The sequence below is a fragment of the Barbatula barbatula genome (assembly GCF_947034865.1).
Source record: "Barbatula barbatula genome assembly, chromosome: 21".
Taxonomy (NCBI): Eukaryota; Metazoa; Chordata; class Actinopteri; order Cypriniformes; family Nemacheilidae; genus Barbatula; species Barbatula barbatula.
The window spans coordinates 9,041,551-9,063,573 of record NC_136784.1 but is presented as its reverse complement, the minus strand read 5'-3'; the positions used below and the strand labels follow the sequence as shown (position 1 = coordinate 9,063,573).

Sequence of the window (22,023 nt, the reverse complement as noted above, 5' to 3'; positions counted from 1 at the left end):
GCTACACATTAACTTTCATCACTGAAAATGACATAATCTACATCCCCTTCATTTATTGGGTCATCAGCGATGAGAGACCGTGTTCCAGGTGGCTGTCAGGAGACATCGTCTCTTAGACTTTGGCAGCACGCACACCGCATTTTAAACGAATGCATCGCTTATCCCAGGGGCCCTGCGAGAACCTCAGGTGTCTGCGATAGTGTTGAAAATTGATAGCTCTGATGCCTTCAGGAGTCTTGGAAGTAATAAGCATAATGGCTGGAATACGGACAGGTTTTAAAGACGACTTAAGCTCTTTTATGGTGATCAATTGTTACAGTTTAGTCTCAGGGCTGTATTTTAAGTGTAATATACACGTAAAAAGGGGTGTGAGGAATAGAGGACATTTTTCTTAAATGTATCAAACCCATGTTTTTTCGGATTCATCATATGAGCGGTTGAGATCCATGAACCCAGTCATATGACATTGAACAGTCTGTGTATCTGCTTTTTCCACAAAGCTTCGTTTAATTATGTCATATTATGGAAGACGTCTAGAGTAACTCAGTGGTCCGTTTTAGTTCAGATTTACCACAGATGGAGAAATTCTCGATACTTTACGGTTCTTTACAATACCAGAAGATAACCTGCCAGCTCCTATATTGCATGAGATGTATGTCAGACATCAGTTATTTCTCCAGCTTTGAGATGCCGAGAAGCAAAGCGCATCGAGGCAGAAAGCTATTTTTCTGCACGAGGGAGCGTAGGGTATTTCCCTCTCGAGTATATACACCTACCTACATTGCCCGTTCTCCAGCACAGATGTAATGATATCATTCTGCGGCCAGTGCAGACCAGGGAATTAAAAGCTTCTTAAAGCATTATCGCATCTGTGGCAGGACTTGCCTTCCTGCAAGATCTTCCTGCTTTTCATCGAAGGAAAAGCTTTTAGACTGCAGCCCACACACATTTCTATTTTGATTCAACTCGATACCCTTAAAGATTTGCTTCTTTTTATATACAGTAAGGAGATTTATTCCTGTTTTTTTTCTCTTTTACTTTATGACGATTATTTGTATAAAGAGGAGTCCGATTTTTATGCACTGTAGGTCAACGTTTAAACTGTGTTTTAAATGGAAATGACATTTATTTCTGGTTTTGCTAAATTCATTTTCTTTCTCAGGGCTGACACGTTTATGTCACACGCACGGACACTGTGGGCGAGACCTCATTTGTAAACAGATTGTAGCTGCTTGTTATAATTGCTTTCTCTATATTGGGTAAATGAAAAAACATTACCTGTGTGCGCCGGAAAAGACCATAAAAAACAAACATGACGTGTGTTAAAATAGATAGTGTCTATTCTCAAAAAGCTTATCACTCGAAGTGTCTTTTGTCAAAGCAAAGTGTCATTTCTTGTCACCTCTCATCAGTCTCATTTACATGTTCGCCAGTGTTCAGAATTGGTGCCCTGCTGTCCTTCTGTCCTCCATATTTTATGATTTTTGTCAAGTTGTATATCAACAAACTTTTAGAATTCAATCCACAAGAGCATTGTTAAGAATAGTTTACCTTATAAAATGGACCGTTATAAAATAGCCAAGGAAGCTTGTATGGTGTAAAACAAACCATCCTCATGCCAGTCCGGCGATGGTGTGTTGATACAGAGGTTTAACTTGAACTTGAATATTTTGCAATCAGATAACAAGCCGTTCTTCCCGACGCATTTCAGGATCAGTCCTCCCCAGGTCACAGAGGTTTTGGCAGTATTCCATCCGACATAGCTCCATCTCGTCCAACAGCTTGGCTGTTAACCTCAAGCCTTTGGTCGGATTGCGAGTGCCGCCACACTGTGACTTGGCTCCCGTAACAGATTGGTGTGATGGCAGCCCAGGGCGATGATCCAATTATTCCCTTTTACTTTCTCTCTGCCCCGTGTTTGTGGTGGTCCGTAAGGATTTCTGCCCACGTGTTCCTTCCACAGGATTCGATCTGACAGATGCCGGTGTCCTCGGTGTGCACGGTTTGATGTTCAGCAAGTTTGTAAGTGATACCATTGGTGAAAAATGTTCGCAATGCAATAAAACAGGCTTCACCCCAAAATAAGACAATTTATCCACCCTCATGTTGTCCAGATGTTTTCTTTAGGGATGTCTAATTTACAAAGCATTGTTACAGTAAGGCTGCATTTTATAACATCATTAAGTGATCTATTGGATAGGTTTTAAACCCAAAGGTAAACAAAATGTTATTACACTTTTTTATGAATTCTCATGTGACAAAGGAGAGAGAGAACAGCTGTTAAGACTTTCATAAAATAATAGCATGCATTTTACAATGAGAATGACTTGGCATACAGCGCATGAGGCAAATGGACCATGTTTATGAAAATTTCTCCTTTTGTGTTCAACGGAAGAAAGTTACACCGGTTTGGAGCGTCATGGGTGGGAGTAAATGTAAGTGATGATTTTTGGGATTGCTATTGTACTCTGGAAGTGCACTTTAGTGATGCCTTTTATTTCCTTTGTCACAACGATTGGTAGCTTCTTCAAAATGTTTTGTGTTCTTGCAAACGTTCAGTGAAGTGCTTACAGTAGGTTCCGAGACGGTCACTGCCTGTTATTTTTTTGTAAATACAAATATAAAAAAGTGGTATTTTATACACCTGAGCCAAAAGTTGCCTTTTAGAAAGTGCGTCAACAATTCCTTAACCGACAGTCAGTTGCATGTGGCTTTCCCTCAATTTAAATTCAAATTATCTTTTTTATTTGAAAGAACTATTTTAGCCTCTAGGACTGCTGATTTCATTTCCATTTTCCCAATGAAGCAAAAGTAAGGTTCTCATCTGAGAGATCCCATCCTCTAAATTCAAGCAATACCCGTGAAAAGGACATAAGAAGGTTGTGACACGGAGGTTAGATGAGCAGTGAACCTGCACCACACATGCGAGAAACAAATTTTGGAAAATTAGGAGCGGATGAGGCGGGAAATATATTTGACTGTAATTACCAGATTACATTTTTACCCCGTTTCCATCGAAAATAATCAAAGTTAAATCGAGGCCAGTGCATTGTGCATTGGAAAATTGGTCACCTCACAGATGCGTTTTGGTCATAGAATGACCGGGAACCATATTTATCATAGTGTATAGATTCTTAGATTACTTTGAACACGCTGTGCATCCTCTTAATATGTCTCATAAGATGTTTCATAACCTAGAAGTAATGAATCAGTTGGTATGCCAAGACCCCATCATAACATTATCTGAAACCCTGGCAGGATAACAGAGCGTGTCCTCCAGCTCCAGACTCTGTATTTGTAGCATATCAGCTGCTGCTGCTATTGAGACAAGACCCAATAACATGAAGTAATATTTCAACAGGGCGAGCTTGTGTTAAACCTTGTGCGCAGGACATTGCATTTTTCCAGATGATACCATTATGATGTTAGACCTGAAAGCCAAGAGGATTAAGAACAGTTTTGTGGGTGCCTCAGATGCCATCATAGTGCAAATCCAAGCCTCAGAAAATATGAGCCAAGGCTTTGAGGATGTACCGCAAAAGTATGTACCACGCTGGCAAAATTCACCATATGTTCTTGTTTTGCAGAAAGAGTTTTGTAGTAGCAGAGTCCTGGCGAGCCTAGATTTGTCTCACTGTAATTGTGATTTTCTGTTATTTCTAAAATAAACACAATATGTCTTGGATGAGAGCAAAGGACAGCCAATGTTATCAGCTCGAGAAAATGAAAATGTCTCCAAGCCATTTCCAGGCAGTCTTTCTTTGGAATTGTCACATATCAAAAGTGTATATTTGAGCTAGTTTTATTTGTGAGCTGTTTCACTGGGTTCTGTTCTTCAGCGAGTTTGGGTTTTAGTTGAGACTAAACGTAAAATGATTGTTTGCTTGTGGCACGGTAGCAGTCGTCAATATAAACGTATAGATTTTGATTCTGACTGCAGATTATTACACTTATCTAACCCCCAACTTTTCAAATAAAATAAATAAATCAGTTTACTGCAGCAACCTTATTTAGTAGAAGCATAACATCTGAAACTGTTTATTGATGTGACAAAACAAGACATTTTACACACTGCTATTCTGTCAAATACAAATGTAATGTTTCAGCCATGTGACTTATATCAATGAAACTTATAATCAATGAATATTATGTTAATAAGAATTTACATTTCTGTATATTACAGCCCAGTTCCTTTGCCCAGTGCACCTGCCTGCATCCATTCAGTTTTGCAACGGATGTTTTTTATTGCTCCGTATTGTTGGTGTTATGAAAAGACAAACCGTGCCTATGCATGACAACCATGCCAACTTGTGAAATCATTATTTTAAATTAAGGCTACAACTTTGCCTTTGTATCTTTTTCCAATCCAACTTTGCCTTTGTATCTTTTACACATCTTGATGTTTTATATGTAGGTCGTCTACATATGCTGTGTTTTTCATCAAGGTATCTGTCTAGTTCATCAGTTCAAATAGCTGCTGTTTTGAATAGGCAGTTAATCAAGCAAATAACAGCCATTTGGGTCTCTAGCTAAGCCGAAGTGACAGCCAGACACAGTGATGGGTCCTACTGGCTGAGCACTCTCAATGTTACCAACCGAGAGCAAGACGCACACACAAAGACAGTGAGTTAATTTGTGTTACAATACGCCAGCATGCACCCGCACAGGCATAAGGATGAGAGAGGGGCTCGTAGCTCAACAGTGATGGACTAGATGAGGAGTGGAGAAAGGGGGTCAGCTGGGGCCAAAAGAAACATTGCACTCTGTGTGAGAAACAGCAGGGGAGATGGGAACTGTTAGCAGATGAAACGTTAGAGGGGTCGTGTGGAGAAATGCTGAGAGAGCTTAAATTAGGGAAAATTTTAGACCAGTGATTGTCTTGAAAAGGACTGTAATGAGCAGAAGATGCTGAGTGTCTAGCAAAATTTCAAGTGCTTTGATAGTGACTGGACAGCAAAAATGGGCTGTTCATGCAGTAACAAGTCTCAGCTTTGACTTATTTACAGATTTGCAAAAACAATTTGCGATATTTTTTAAATGTTGATTTAAAGTTATTGCAGAATCGCGGCATTTCCATTAAACGATATTATGCGACTGAAGTACATTTTGAACTATTTATGTCATTTGACTTTTTACCACATTTAAAAAATATGTAAAAATACTGTGACAAAAAATCGGTTAAATTACATTTATAAATGTACATATATATTTTACACAGTTTTGTTCACATTAATAGAAGTCCAACATCACTAACCAGATCAGTCAATGTTTTTGGTAGAAATTATATTTCTATATGGCAAATGTTTTACTAGTAGGTACAGTAGAGTAATAGAAATCCAACAGACCCAACAGTCATGATATGCATGCTGCTAATTCTGTGTAATGGAATCATTAATTGAAAAGGCCGTGTTCAAAATGATAGCAGTGGAGTTCAATTAGAGAGGTAAATCATTCTGGGAAAAAACGAGTGGCCCTTATTTAAGGACGATGGCAGCAAATGGTGTACTGTGCGTTTCTCTCAGAGTAAAATGGGTCGTTCCAGACAGTGTTCAGAAGAACAGCGTACTTTGATTAAAAAAATTTATTAGAGAGGGAAAAACATATAAAGTGCGGAAAATGATATTCTGCTCAGCTAAAATGATATCAAATGCTTTAAAATGGAACCAAAACCAGAAAGACGTAGAAGAAAAGGTAAAATTTCCATTCGAATGGATCGAACAATAGCCAAGATGGCAAAGATTCAGTCAATGATCAGCTGTTTTTTAACAAAATCGAACCCACGATTCAACTAACCAAACAATACATTTTTATTTATGAATAAAAAAACAAAAATGTTTTATTTTTGGAAAACACAAGATCTGTTTTCAATTTTATTTATATTGCGCTTTTCGATATGTGCATTGATAGAAAGCAGCTTTACAGGAGAAATAAGAAAACCTGAAAAACACCAAAAAGGTAAAACACATGGTGTTCATAGAACAAGCTAAATTACTCCATGCAGTCTCCCGGTGGTTTATTTAGCATATTTTGCATTAAGTGAATGCTTGGCTGAAAAGATGTGTCTTTAATCTAGATTTAAATTGGGAGAGTGTGTCTGACCCTCTAATAGTGTCTGGAAAGCTATTCCAGAGTTTAGGTGCTGCGTTTGAGAAAGCTTGAGATCTTAGAGAGCGTGATGGGTTGTAGTGTGATAGAAGCTCTGTTATGTAGGTAGGGGCTAAACCGTTTAAGGCTTTATGAGTGTTTAAAATAACTTTAAAGTCAATACGCTACTTAATGGGAAGCCAGTGAAGGGTTGATAACATTTTATGTTATCGTCATGTGATCGTATTTTCTGGACCTTGTTAGATTTCTGGCAGTTACATTCTTAACTAACTGTAGTTTTTTTATTAATGATGCAGGACAATCACTAAGTAGCATATTACAGTAGTCAAGACTTGGTCACAAATGCATAAATAACACATAGAATATCTCATAATTTGGCAAATTTCGACGGTGGAGGAAAGCTGTTTTTGAAAACAGTTTTTTTTCTAAATGACAGGTTGCTGTCTAATATAACGCCTAGATCTTTTACTGTATTTGTTGGAGTAACAGTACAGCCTTCAATTTGCAAGTTATAATCCGAAATATTCTGCTCACGAGTCTTTGGTCCGATAAGTAATATTTCTGTTTTATTATAATTGAAACGGAAATTACAAGTAATCCAATGTTTTATATCTTCAATGCACTCTGCCAATTTGGATAGCTGGAAAGAATCATCAGGTCTTGATGAGATATATAGCGGAGTATCATCTGCATAACAGTGGAAGCTAATTCCATGTTTTCTAATAATGTTCCATGGGGCCGCATGTATATGGAGAATAGCAAGGGTCCTAGAACCGATCCCTGAGGTAATCCATAATTTACTTGCGTTAGATTTGAAGAGTGTAGTAGTTCTGCAAACGCCAATGCTAATGCATCGTTAGAACTATCTATGTGGATATTAGAATATCAGACAATTAGTACTTTATCAATGTTTACCAATAGGTCCGATAAGAAGTCTGCGAACTCTTCAGAAAATCAGTGAAGGGACCAGGGGTCATTGGCTACTCTATACAGAGTAGCCAATGCAAAAGAAAGCAATGGTTTTTTACTTTTTTTTGGAACAAATATGTTCAACGCAAGCACGGCCTCACAAGATTGTTGTGACACCACCACCTCGACCAACCGAACGTGGCTCGTGCATATAACAGTAGCTTGATGGGGTACACTCATTTAGACCGAAATAATCATTTGGTTTAAGCCAGGTTTTGGTAAATTAAAGAATATTAAAACGGTTGTCTGTGATAATTTAATTTACAATAACTGCCTTAGAATTTTGTGATCTAATATTAATTAGGGTGAACTTTATGAATTGATTTCATACATTGTCTTCAGGTTTAATCACAATTAGACTTTTGCCAAAATTATAATTTTGTAGTATTATTCAGGGGACAGATACGGTCTCTATACATTTGGAAGCAGTAACATTTATATCAGTTGAGTGGGAGGAACACAGATTATGGTTAAAGTTTTGACTTAGAGTAATAACAAGTTTGATTATTTTTTCTTTAATAAAAGTTATTATAACACAACTGTATGTAAGTTCCTCGGGTAATCGATTTCATCACATTTGCACAATCCTTTGCCAATTGAGCTACAGAAACAAATCATCTCTTTTGTAAATTTATATTGATATGTCATCAGATGGAGCAACATTGAGGCATTTTATTTTTCCTGATGCTCAGTAATTTTGTGCTCCCCAATGAGGTGTGTCAATCAATATTGAAAGTACGTCCAAAAGACAGACGCTTTGAGCTTCTGCATAATACTTGATTGAATATGTATTTGTGTGTTAATTTTGTTGAAGTACTTGAAGTGTGTGTCAATTAAATCACTTTGCTGTGAATTATTATGAGTTTGCTTAGGTCAGCAGTTGGCATTCGGTTGATCACCAATTCCTGATTGCTCATAAGGATTCTAAATGTGGCAGATTGTAATTAGGCAGGCATTATGTACCCTTATTTGCAAATGGTTGCTAATAAGTTGCCAAGGGTTTATCAGAGGTTTAACCTGGATCCTGTGATGGATTTATGAAAAGATGAGTTGCTCAAAACCTCTTTTTTCATAACCGTTATTAGTTGTGTTAAATCTTTACATTTGGGCTACTTGTATTCAGACGTGAAAGCTATGTAATTAAATTCAACTATGTTCGCAATGAAATTGATTATTCTTTGCTCCACCATCCCCACTCTTGGTTTTTTTGTTCACTGTCTGGAAGCAAATTAGATTAGGCATTTGTGGCGAATACTAGACCGTTGCTCTGCTTTTCGGTAGTGTGTTATCAGATTCCATTTTTCTCTTTTTGCCTCATTTTTAATAAACCCTAAGCCTGTGCTTTGGATGGTACCGCCTCAGAGTTTGGTTCATTTACAATGAGCTCTACGAAAAAGAGTCTCAAGATGAGGTATTGATCTTTTTTCTTTGAATAAAGCAGTTATTTGTTGGATGGAACCTTTTACCCTTTGTATTTAAGATTAGAGTGGCTTTAGAGCTTGCTAATAGGCTACAAAGACTATTATGAGGCACAGCGTATTGTAATTTATAATGAAAAATTAGGTAATAAGTCATGGTGGGACCAGTCTGACTTATTAAAGTGGCAGTATCACTACTGTTAAAGGCATAGTTCACCCAAAAATGAAAACTTGTATGACTTTCTCTCTTCTGCAAAACAAAAATGAAGATATTTTGAGGCATGTTAACCAAACAAATCTTCTGTTGTATTAACACAACCAATGCAAGTCAATGGGATTAACGATTTTGGGTGAACTATGCGAAGGTCTGTGGGTTCAAACAGAGCCATGACAAAACCAGAAGCGCACATGACAAGTGAGCCTGCATATAAATAGTACTTTATCTACTGCATTATCTGCATATGAAGGGAACTTTGATTAAGACTTAGCATTTTGTTTAGTATGTTTGAATGGGGCATTCGTGTCTGCGAACAACTATCAACATATACATGACACTACAGTGTGACAATGCGTTGAAAAAGAATCACACACAACACAAGCTTCAAAAAATCGCAAAGCTTTCGGGGGCGATTTGTTAAAAAAAAATTTCACATAACTGTACAGAAACAATCTTTGGGAAAGACAGTGTGCCCCCAAACCAAGGCCCACGGCCCACATGCTGGTAAAACGAATAATCTGAAAGCTGGAGAGTGCATGACGCACCAGGGTGCAGCTGAACACCTGTTTAAACTCCGGTCTCGTCCAGCAGAAAAGCTGGAAAGTTTACAAAGACAAGGACACTCTATAGTTCTTTTATTCCCAGCTTTTAATAAAATAACTGCAAAATAAAATGTAACATGCATTGAATGCTCATCTTAAACTGTCTAATTTTTTTAATGCCTTGCAATGTTGTTAAGACAAAACAAGCCCCTGCCTTAAAGACAACTATTGAAAGCAATTGTTGGTGTGTATATGTGTTTTTAGTTTGATGTATGTAAATAAACTTAATTGTTCTTTGTTTTTAGGCGTCATGTAAAAAGCCTCTTAGAGATGGTAAAGGGTCAGTAAATATTAAAGAGGGTAAATAAATCAACTAGAAAACACCATATCCATCCTATTAGCACTGATAGTTAGCCGTGGTTAAAGGGATATCGTCTTAGCTTCTCGTACGTCGCTCTTCTCAAATAAGAAAACTTTGAGTGCTGGGATAACAACTTTCATTTAGCAGAAAATCTGTGGAAATGTGATCACCACAGAAACAGTGAACTGTAAAAATTTCATTCAGCCTAATTTCAATAGGCTGATCACAACGTGTGAAGATGTTTTGCACCCTCTTTAGTTGTTCAGACTTTGATCGGATAAACCATCTGTTTGCGGCGATATGCCTTTTACCAACTGGGCCAACTTTCAAAAATCTGTGATTTCCCCAAGCTAAAACGCCACTTTATTAAAAGATAGTAATGTCTCACAAATAAATATCACGTAACTGTCCACATTTACATTTAATTTTATTAATAAATTTCTTCTGCAGAACACAAAAGATTATATTTTGAAGAATGTTGATAACCAAACAGCAACGGCACCCATTGACTTCTATTGTATGGACACAATTCAATGCCAATCAATGTTGCCAACATTCTTCAAAATATCTTCTGATGTGTTCTGCAGAAAAAAAGTTACACAGGTGTGAAATGACAGGAGGATGAGTAAATGGTGACGGATGAATTGAACTATTCCTTTCATTTCTAGACACCATGAGAATACAGTGCAATTGTAGTTTGTGTTTTTGGTTTCATGACCAGCATAATGTTAAAGTCTCAATTTTTAATGGAATGCATGACAGTCATTGATTGGCATTACTCATTGCTCATTTCCACACGCTCATTTACTGTAGGGATTTCTTTTCTATTATCGTTCTCACAGAGGCAGGTCATTATTCACACGTCAGTTTTTATGTTTAGTCAATTATAGAACTGACTCTGTGTTTTGAGAGCGTTTGCGATTCCAGTCTTGGAGAAGTTTGGGGAGTAGAATTCAAAGGGAATCTATTAATCTTTAATCCCCAATTTATGCGTGGTATTAAGTTTAGTAATCCTATTATCCTCTTTCATGTTTGTTTTTAACAGGAGCAGAATGTTAATCTTAACCTCATTACAAATTATCTCAATGGATAACATTAACTGCACGTGTATTATTATTCTGCAATTGTTTGATGTCGTTTTTCCTGCTTTGTTTTTGGCTGTATACTTCATAAATATTTAAAACGTCCTAAAAGCTTACAGAATTATACAATTGCCTGTTTAAGGATGCACCGTGTGGCCCAACTATATGGACACCCCTTTTTAATGAATGGGCTTGGCTGTGACACCTTCATTCCGGTGAAGACGTGTCTTAATATGTTGTCGTTCTGGAGATTTGTGTGTCTTGTTGTCTCAGTTTAAGAACGGCCGTTCTCTATCTCTAGCTTTACAATGCCCATGTGCACAAAATGTGATCCATTAAGAAATGCTTGTGAGCGTGTGAGACCTTGCCTTTCTTGCACAATGCCCAGACCTGAACCCCATTAAATAACTTAAATTGGACTGAATTGTAATGGAGAATGCAAGCCAGGCCCCATCATCCAACATCAGTGTCTGAACTGGGTTTCCATTCCCATGTTTTTATGCAGATTTTGGGAAGAATGATAAATGCAAACGGAGAGAAATAAAATGCACCGTTTGCATAAAATAACAACGGTTTCCATTCAAACATATGCACTCACTTGAGGTGTTAACATTTTATTTGAAGAGAAGACATTCTGTAATGAAAGAAACAAACAATTCTTTTGAAATTCCAGTCTTTGGGTGTCTCTACGTAATTTTGGCCATATTGTAGTTTGGATTTACATTTAGTCATTTGTCAGACCCTTTTATCCAAAGCGACTTACAAATGAGGTGAACAATAGAAGCAAGTTGAACAACATAAGGACAACAAAAAAGCATAAATGCAGTAAAAACTGGTCAATTATTGTTCACCACAGTATACAAAGCTAAGGTTTTTATTTTTAAGGATAGAAAGAGTAGATAAGAGAGAAGTCTGTACTAATCGGTTAGGTATTGACGGAAGAGATGTTTTCAGTCGATTTGTTTTGGAATTTGTTGTGGAAAAGCTGGAATTAAAAATCGTACCTTCTAAGTAAAAAATGATCTACCATGGCAGGGTTAAAAGATACACAAAATAACATTTCTTGGGTTTTCAAATGTAAAACCGTCTCTCCCTTACATTTTACAAGTTACACATTTGGCAGAGATTGCAGACGGAGTCTGACAGCTCACACTGTTTCCATAACCCTTGCTGTTTCCCCCTATTTTTTTCTTTGAGAACTCAGTCTGGTTGCAAGGTCCTGAGTCAATTTCAGTCCAATTTGGAAATTTATGGGTGAAAAACTGGATTGAGATTTGGATTCTGACTAGGGCTTTCCAGGACGTTAACTTTGTTGTTTTCATGCAATTCCTGTGTAACCAGCCTTCTCCCTCGTGACAGGTGTTCTGCAGACTCCATCAGGTTTCCCTCCAAGAATTCCCTGTATTCTGCTGCATTCTTTTACCCTTCAAACTCCCAAACTTCTCAGCAAAAACGCATCCACACAGCATGATGCTGGCACCACCAGACATCACCATGGGATGATGTGTCTCTTTTATGATGTGCTGTGTTTGGCGCACAATAGACATTGTGGCCAGAAATCTCATTTTTGGTCTTGTCGGACCATCATCCAGCTGGCATCAGAGTCTGCCACATGCCTTCTGGCAAAGCGTAGCAGAAATGTCATATGACGTTTTGTTTTGATTATGTGATATTCTGTCACTGTGATGATAAACAACGTCTTTTTAAAGGTCATGCCGTATTCGCTTACCATTAGCTGTTACCTGTGAATCATTTAATGAATCATATTTCCTTATTTGTTACTACACAGTTTTAAAACGTTTTAAAACCAAAAATGTAAATGCTGTCAGCATTTACTCACTCTTGTCATTTCAAACCTGTATGACTTTCTTTCATCTCTAGAACACAAAAGAGCATATTTTGAAGAATGTCGGTAACCAAACAATGGCGCAACCCATTGACTTGCATTGGGTTGTCTGTAAACAGTAAAAGTGAATGGGTACCACTTTATAATATCATTCACTTTCACACCCGATCTAATAGATTTATGGTCTGTTAAAAGGTGTTTTAAATCAAACCCTTCTCGTCAAATGAAAATCAATAGTAATTATCAATCAGAAGTGAACAGAAAGACAATGCTTGGAACTTGGATCAGGCATGTGGGGAATAGAAAAGGCTCTCATGGGGGAGACTGAAAAGGTCAGATCCATAAATAGTCTGATAACACAGACCTGTGAGTGAAACTGCTGGAGGAAAGACTTATTGGCTTAAAGAGATCGTTCACCCAAAAAGGGAATCTACCCTCAGGTAGTTCCAAACCTGGTTCAATAATTTTGCTCTACTGAACACAAAGGAAGATATTTGGAAGAATGTCAGTAACCAAACAGATCTCATCCCCGATTGACTCCCATAGTATTTATTTTCCCTACAATGGCAGTAAATGGGGGATGAGATCCGTTTGGTTACTGACATTCTTCCAAGTATATTCCTTTATGTTTAGCAGAACAAAGTTATTTATGAGATTGGGCTGAATACTCTCAAACCCTGCCTGAAAAATTCAGCAAGAAGAAAAAATGAAACCAGATTAGTGAAGGTTTCTGCAGGTCTGTTGTGGCATGCTCGCTCAGAACCACCACATAACAATTACCCACAGGGAAGTGACTGATGCTGAATGCTGGAAATAAAGGTGTGATGTGTCTAGAAAGTTTGAGGTTAACATTTGTCAAGCTTACATTTCTCTGCTTGATATTATTTTCATGCTACAGGGAAAGTCTGAACGCTGGATATAAAGATGTCTATTTTAAGGTCTGTAGTGTATATAAAAAGAATTCACATTATTGGAGGTTTCTGTGTTTTGCTGTTTTACATCATTTGGGTCTTTTTGACTTTGCTTAACAGTATCCGTTCTTTCATGTTAAAGTGTAAACAAATGTGTAACTGTGGATGTTGCAGTAAGTGACCTGAACGCACATTTCATTATTTTCTAGCATCCCACCCTATCATTTATATTTAGACTAAAACCTGACACCTGATAACTTTGCATATCCTTTTGCCTATCAAAATATTTAGTTTAAATTACAGCATGAGCACACAACACATCATCGCATTATCCCTGCATAAGTGTTAATTCGCTATAAGTTTGTGCTGTTTACATGCACGTACACGCCGATTGCCAACAAAACACAAACATGACTTACCGCTTGTGGTTCATGTCCGGCATATTTTAGCTCCATCTATCACTTTCACACAATCTCCAAATCCAGCGTTATATCTACCATTTTTTCCACCAAAATAGCAAACAAACACATCTAAACTTTCGTCAGCCGAGTGAAGCTGCATTGATGGTCGTGCTCTTTCGCTCGCTGGATGACGCGTGGGCATGCTTTTCCGGGAGAATTGTCCAATATGGGACTAAGAACCCTTGTCACGTAACGGGAATCCATGTTTGGAAAAAAAAATCTGAAATCTACACGAACCCTTGCAGAGTGAATCGAGCACAGAAATACTACGTCATACGTTCAACTCGCATGCAATGAATTTGTGCTTCGTTTTTAGAAAATGTTAAGAGACATCATCAGTCGATGTTTTATATTAAAAGTCATTATATGAATTCATAACATTCAGAAAGTTAAGAGATATTTATTTAATCTTCAGAAATTGTATCGGCAGATATCATATAATCGGCTAACGGTATCGATGGAGAAATATATTATCGGTGTATTCTAGATTTTGTTTAACAATGCCAAAACGATGAGAAGTCCACTGTGATTCAATGCAGTAAAACAACAAACATCAATTTGTTTATTGACACTGTAACTTTTATGTGCATTTATTTGGCTTTAGTAGCGTACCACATTTCCCTCAGGTCACAGTCTCGTAAAGGTCATTTCACGAATAGACTGATCACTACAGACAGTATTTCTTTTTTTATAGAACAGTCAGATGAAAGATTCATGTTAAATCCTTCAACACAAATATGCTTTAGGAGCGCTTGTTCTGACCCCATGACATTCATCCTTTCAGTGCAGTGGACACATCATTCTGAGCGTATTGCACTGGACAAAAGATCAATACTGCTTTGCGGTTTCCAAGTTGTGACTTTGGTCGTAGCAGTAAGTGACCTGAATGCACATTTCATTGCTTTATAGCATCTCACCACATCATTTATATTTTGACTAAAAAGTGCTTGCTATACTTACTGAATAATTTGGCTTCTCGATTGCTGAAAATAGCGGTGGTAAAACAAGTAGGTCAGATTGGGTATGCGTGTCTAATAACAATGGCACTCTGTCAGTAACTTCACGCATGTATTTGTGAGAAAAGAAATTGTGTACGAGAACAATGGGTCTCGGTCATTATTCACGCATATGCACATATCGGTTTGTAAAACCTGTGTTCAAGCATTTAGAAAGCATTAGAATATGTTTGCAAAGAATGATGAATGCCTGTGAAAGAGTCCAGAAATCTCTCATATGGAGATGATGTGGGTGTGTGTTAAACTACGATTCTCCGGCCATGTGCTTTATGTAAAAAATCTGGATTCGGCAACATTAGAATGAGTGTGGGATACATCTTGTGTGTATGCACCTGTTGTGAATTCCACAAAATGTTTTCTCTGCAAGGACAAGCACCTGAATGCGGTTGTTTTTGAATGAGATCCATTGTAAAGGTAGCTTTTGTTTTTTTACAGTAACAAGAATTCATTAACATTTAACAATGCATGGTGACAGAAACGCATGTCTTACTTCCACAGGGAGATGTTTACACATGTTATTCGTAATTCATTTCGAATATTGAGAAAATGGATTGTGTAAGGATATTGTGAGTTTAACAATGCTTTGATAATGATTAGAGAGCGACAAAGATCAAATCCCATTGCACCCTTGCAATATCCCAAAATAATTCTGATATTTTGTGAGATGATTTTTACCATGTAATTCAATTTTATTTATATAGCGCTTTTCGCAATGTGCATTGTTCCAACGCAGCTTTACAGGGGAAAATAGAAACATTAAAACACAAAAAAGGTAAAACACACTACATGGTTAAATTATTCTACTAAATAATATCTAATAGATGCAGTCTCCCGGTCGTTTATTTAGCATATTTTGCATTAAGGAAATGCTTGGCTGAAAAGATGCTTTGGTGGATTTAGTTATTCTAGGTGTTATCAAAAGTCCTGAGTTTTGAGATCTTAGAGAGCGTGATGGGTTGTAGTGTGATAGAAGCTCTGTTAGGTAGGTAGGGCTAAACCGTTTAAGGCTTTATAAGTGATTAAAAGAACTTTAAAGTCAATACGATACTTAATGGGAAGCCAGTGAAGGGTTGATAACATTGTTGTTATGTGATCGTATTTTCTGGACCTGGTTAGATCTCTGGCAGCTGCGTTCTGAACTAACTGTAGTTTGTTTATTGATGATGCAGGACAATCACTAAGTAGCGCATTACAGTAGTCAAGACTTGAGGTCACAAATGCATGAATAAGCTTCTCTGCGTCAGCCAAACACAGAATATTTCGTAATTTGGCAACATTTCTAAGGTGGAAAAGGCCGTTTTTGTGACATTTGAGATGTGATTTCGAAATGACAGGTTGCTTTTTCCCAACATGTCTATTTTATCTGCATTTCATAATTGTTTTTGTCTGGCTGTGTATTGTTTAATACATCTAATGAAATGTGTTATTGCTCTTCTAGACTTTAATGAAGCAAAGGAACTTGATTATAGTTTATAATGGAAATCTGATATTTGAAAAGGTTTTAAATGGGAATGCATATGGCTAAATCCTTCTTAAAAGACTGGCTTAGGCCAGCATGAATTTTGGGTGGATGGTTAACCAAATTCCCTCCGGGTAACAGAGTTAAAAGCTTTTGGGGAGCACCAGCATCCCATACTGACACCCGGCATCCAAAACACAACACATGCTTTGGCAGGGAACACCGACCACATTCTGTTCATGCACAAGTGCAAACACATAGTCTCTTTGACACTCTTGTGTTAATGTATGTCAAGTGTTTTTTTATTAAAAACGTTTCAGTGAACGTTTCATAAAATATTAATCTAAATTAAATATAAAATAAATGTTTATATTACTTGCCAGAATGATATCCAAACAGCCATTTAGACTTGAAATTGAGTTGTGTTTTTAGAATACGAAACATACAGGGGTCTCAGGCATATAGTTAAAATGCTTTAATTGTGCATTTTTCTAATATAATACAAATTTGTAAATGTCATTTTCATTTACACAACTTTCACTTGTACATAAATTCAGGGAGGATCTAAAGGTCTGTTGTCTGAATGTGTTTTATCTGTTTTGCAGGAAGCTGGAGGAGAAACTGCAGGTCCTCATGCACCTGCTGAGGAAAGGAAGGAGAAGGTCCCCAGTCCTCACCTCAGTCAGCTGGTGGTCCTCACGGCTAGTGAAACGCTCTACGGTTTGGCAGAGAGAGTCGTCGCCACTGAATCACTGTAAGATCAGCTTTTTTACCATACATGAAAAAGATTTCAATTAGGTTACTCACGTAACCCTGTTTCCCTGAGATAACGGGAACGAGCATTGCGTTTAGCAAAGCGCTATGGGAAAACTCCCGTTTTATCAGAGCTTGAAGCCTATTGGTTAACGTCTGTGAAAAGCACAGACCAATGGTTTTTGGGCCCGCCATTTTGGGCCGCACCACTGAACTATATAAGTCTGGGCCAAACACCGTTCAGTACCATATTCGAATGGTACTGCAATGCTCATTCCGGATATCTCAGGGAATCAAGGTTATGTGAGTAACCATATCGTTCCCTTTTGTTACGGTTCACATCGCATTGCATTTAGCAAATGTCTGCTCTGATCTAGCAGACATTACGCTGAGCCCAAAAAAGGAAGCGACTCGCCAATCTGTTCTATATGTAAGATCATAACCCTCATTGGTGATTTATAAGTGAAACCCCCGTCATGTTATTGGATTGTACCAGAACGTGATGATGTTGGAGTTCCAATCAGAAGTGTCGAAATGTTTTGACGATGATTTCACCGTCAGCATATCAAAGTGATTGATATGTTGCTGTGACAGGCTCGAACCCGCTTAGAGTGGAGCGTCATGCCCAAAAATTCAATTTGTTGTGTGGGGCTTAACAAACTCTTGAAGTGGTTGAATTTGAACCCCAATTTCTCAAAATGACGGAGGACAATGGAACTGTTCGTGCATATCTCCTGTTCCAACTGGGCTAGAATAAGCCAGTCGTCGAGATAATTCAGAATGCAGATGCCCACCTGTCTTAGCGGGGTAAGCAACGCAGACTCGCTGGGAGCCGTGGGAACTTTTTCCTCTGTTACTTTCTAGAAGGGCATTAAATATATGAAAAAATAATGCATTAAAAATCAGCCAGTTGGCATCCATATCCCATATCCAGCTGTACATTAGCGGCAGAAGCAAGCTGACTCTTGCAAATGAATGCATTTACATTAAAGAGCTGGTTGACTTTTATGAGGTCTTCCTTGAGCTGTGGCATGCTGTTGCTAGGTGATGAGTTCCTAACCCTAGCACCGCGTTTCAGCCGAGCCTGTCTAACCCAATCAGTCATATTATCAGTGTGGCTGTTATCTAATCAGCGAACCCCATTAGGGCTTGCTTTCCTCCTGATAAGTCAACAGAGGCGGGCCTTGCCTGCTTCAGCGACAGCCCGGGAGTTCATTTCATTAAGTGACGTGATGCTGCAGGAGCTGATGCGAGCTACCTGAATTTTTACAATAATACCGATGAGATAGACCTGCGTTAGACGTCGTGCCTCAAAAGCATCGTCGTTTCTGACCCTTTTTTCTATCCGACTGCATGTTCAGCAAGACGTTAAGCCTTTTGTCAACAGCAGGGAATACTCCCTTGATATTCAGACAGACTAGTTGAGCTGCAAGCTTGATCCTCCCTGCAGTTGACTTGGACGTATCTACGTTGGAGCCAGATGGCGTTCGGCTTGTTTGGATTAGATTGAAAATAAGAGAAGATTAGGCGTCGAGAGTTTAAGCGTAGGAACAGGTCATCCGTTGCTCAAAACGAAAGTGTTCCAGAGGGTGAAGGTCTTTGCCCCTGCCCTTGTGAAGCATGTACATGTCCAGAATGCAGGACACTGAAAAGCACTGTTTATTTTCAGAGGGTCAGTACAATCTCTTATTTGCTCCCTATACTTCCTAATGGAATAAACAATGAAGGCCACAGAGTTTGAGAAGAGAGTGGTATAAGCATGTGAAAAAATAAATGAAAAAAGTAGTTGTTTTGTTTTTTCTGAGAGCTGTATTTATCCCATATGAAACCTGGTTATTATTATACCCTGTTTTTTTTCCGGACCATATCTTCAGTGAGCTTTGTTTTTTCATTCAAGCTCATGTATTATTTAGTTTTTAAAAATGTAAGAAATGGGACGAAATAAGTGTTTATGTTGGTCTTAAAGGGATATTTCAGCCAAGAAACAATATTTCCCCATGTTTACGCTATTTACGATATGGTCTAACTTCCGTTATCCCTCGGCAGCGCATAAACCAGAGGCTTGTTTTTCTGGCAAATGTCGCACGCACGTAAGTTCCGGTGACAAACACTGCAGTTTGTTGATAGATGGATGCACCTTCAAAAAATGTGCCCCCCATTCACTCCCTTTTTATCGCTTGGAAGAAAAAGGATACGTGATGATGTAACTCCGACTGCATTATTCTTCAAAAAGAAAGTAATTTCATGAACCAGTCTGTGAAAACCCAGCTTTTTATGATCTGTTTTCTCTTAACATAATGTAACTAATTAATCTTTAATATTGACTGAGCAAGGACGTTAACATTTTAAGACCATGTTTTCAAACGCCTGCTTATGCAACTGTAGTTTGTATTTCACAGACAGGAAACTGTTTTTGAGAATATTTGTTCATCAATCAGTGTTATAAAAAGAAACTCCCAAATATAAAAAATCATTATTCAAATAACACGCGGTGAACAAACACACAATTTCAGCAAGCACAGATGTTTGAATGGCTGGCAGGAGTTTACTTTACCGTGCGACAGTAACCATTGTTTAAGGGCAGATTTTTTAATTCAAGTGTTTGCTAAATCTCCAATGTATAGCTTATAAGCCCTTATTTCTAGAATTTATTCATTTAACATGCAACTATTCAACTCAAATTCTTTACTCAATGCTTATCGCTCTATGTGGGCTTTCATTAGCATAAATCTGTGGGTGTTGTGCTGGTGGGTGGGCACTGAATCTTTATGATGGTCTCAGTTGGACACAGATATTGGCAGCAACGAGAATCTTGGATTTTTAATTACTGATTCATTCAGTTTCTTTTGAAGAAAAATGTCAGAAAACTGATTTCTGTAGTGCTTGGAGTTGGTTCGCTTTAATCACATTATTTGTTACTATATGCAAGCAGTTATATTCGCATTTATTTTCCACACCAGTAAGAAGGCATCTTATTTAGATCTTGGTTTTAAAATTTTCTTTTTTGAGGGCGAGTACGCCAAAACGGCAAAACAAAAATGTATTCACTTGTTTAAAAATGATGCTTTATATATTAGACTTAATGGCAGAGAATTGTAAGTTTGACAGCATCAGTTACTGTTCTGTGGTTCTGAGCGAGCGTGCCACAACAGACATGCAGAAACCTTCTCTAATCTGGTGTCATTTTTTCTACCTGCAGAGTTTTTCTGGCAGAGCAGTTTGAGCTTCTTCAGCCCCATCTTGACACTATGATGCCTTCAGCCAAGAAGCCTTTCCTCCAGCAGTTCTACTCACAGGTCTGTGTTATCAGTCTATTTATGGATCTGACCTTTTCAGTCTCCCCCATGAGAGCCTTTTCAATTCCCCACTTCCCAGCATCATTTTTCATATTACTTTTCTTATATGATTTAGAATCACTGATGGTGAGCTCTAGTCTTTCGGTGTGAGGGGTTCTACGATATAAAATACATGTTAATGGACTGTAACAATATTAGATAGAACACAGGTCTCCTCTGTTATAGTATGTTGACCTTCAGAACAATTGAAACATGTCCTAGTACACCATTCTCAATGTTTGTTAATGTATACACTGCATATCAAATTTATTAGACCACCTGTAGAAATAAGAAAAACACAAATATTTTACATATACATCGGTTGTCAGTGGCCTAATAAATTTGTTAAGCACTGTATATATAAAAAAGGTTTTTAGGTTAAACCATACATTTTTTGTAGCTAAAAAAACACTTTTTAGAGGTAAAACAGTACAGTACAGTATTGAACATAGCATCATTTAAGTTAAAAACTAGAAAAACTTGTTGTTTTCACTGAATATTTAATTAAATCAAAATAATTAATTCTGAGTTTCATTGCTTAGAGCTAAGAGTGTCATTAAATTTGTGGTGCTTTTGGGATTCGGGGAACTTTGTAAGTTAGATATTGTTCTGTACACTTTTGCCAGGCGCATTTTGCTTTACTGTCATAACTACAAGAACTTTTATTGCTTTAAACAACTATCTTTTGATTCTCTTTGGATTCTGGATGAGTAAATCCCTGTCAGACACACTCAAGCTGATGCTGTCGCACTGTTTAATTTGATCAGCACTGCTCTGTTTCCTCTGCAGACCGTATCCACAGCCAGTGAACTCCGGAAGCCCATTTACTGGATAGTGGCAGCCAAAGCCATAGATTACGAACAGATGCTTTTGCTGATGGTGGGAGTGAAATGGGACATTAAAGAGATAATGTCACAGCACAATGTCTACGTGGATGTCCTTTTAAAGGTAATGTGTTTGTGTGGCTGTGCGGTGGGTTTTATGTGCGAGAGTAATGGGTTGGCCGCATTATCACACTATAGGGGAGGTGGCAGTGGCGGTTCTAGCCTGGATGGTGCCCTTGGCAAAGCACCCAACCCTTGCTTTAACTTTCATAGATATTTTTTTAACACACATTAATAATTTGTTAAGCACACAAACTAAATTGTGTTTTAAAACTAAACCGTAATTCATTGCTAAATCCCTGACCTGCACTCTTTAGTGCAAAATTACCAGTGACACCATTTTAAGTAATCTGTACAGCTGAAGTGGCCGAAGGTCTTATTTCTCACCTATAATGTTTGTTGATTTAGAAGTTCTCCCTTTCACCTCCATCCTCACACTTTTGAATGAGATGACAGATGTGTTTTGCAGCATAAAGTTTAACACACCACCCTGAGAGGTGGGCGCACTCTCCAAGTCCCGATAAGTTTAACTGACGGCATGGTGACACAAATTGATTGGTGCTATTGAGTGGTAAAAAATGATCGCACATTTTTTTTCTCGGCCACAGCGTGCCGCCCCATGCTCACAACGCCCTAAATCCTACTGGGTGATGGTTGATGTACA

General features: G+C 37.9%; 1 protein-coding gene across 2 annotated transcripts in view; it reads left to right on the top strand.

The window, feature by feature from the left end:
• vps50 (VPS50 subunit of EARP/GARPII complex) overlaps window positions 1-22,023 on the top strand; it is a 110,473-nt gene that overhangs the window by 70,444 nt on the left and 18,006 nt on the right. For both annotated transcript variants that reach the window (XM_079485095.1, XM_079485094.1), the window contains 3 exons: window positions 16,993-17,141; window positions 20,340-20,436; window positions 21,265-21,423. In XM_079485095.1, coding sequence (XP_079341221.1) covers window positions 16,993-17,141; window positions 20,340-20,436; window positions 21,265-21,423 — 405 coding nt within the window. The remainder of the gene's footprint in view (window positions 1-16,992; window positions 17,142-20,339; window positions 20,437-21,264; window positions 21,424-22,023) is intronic.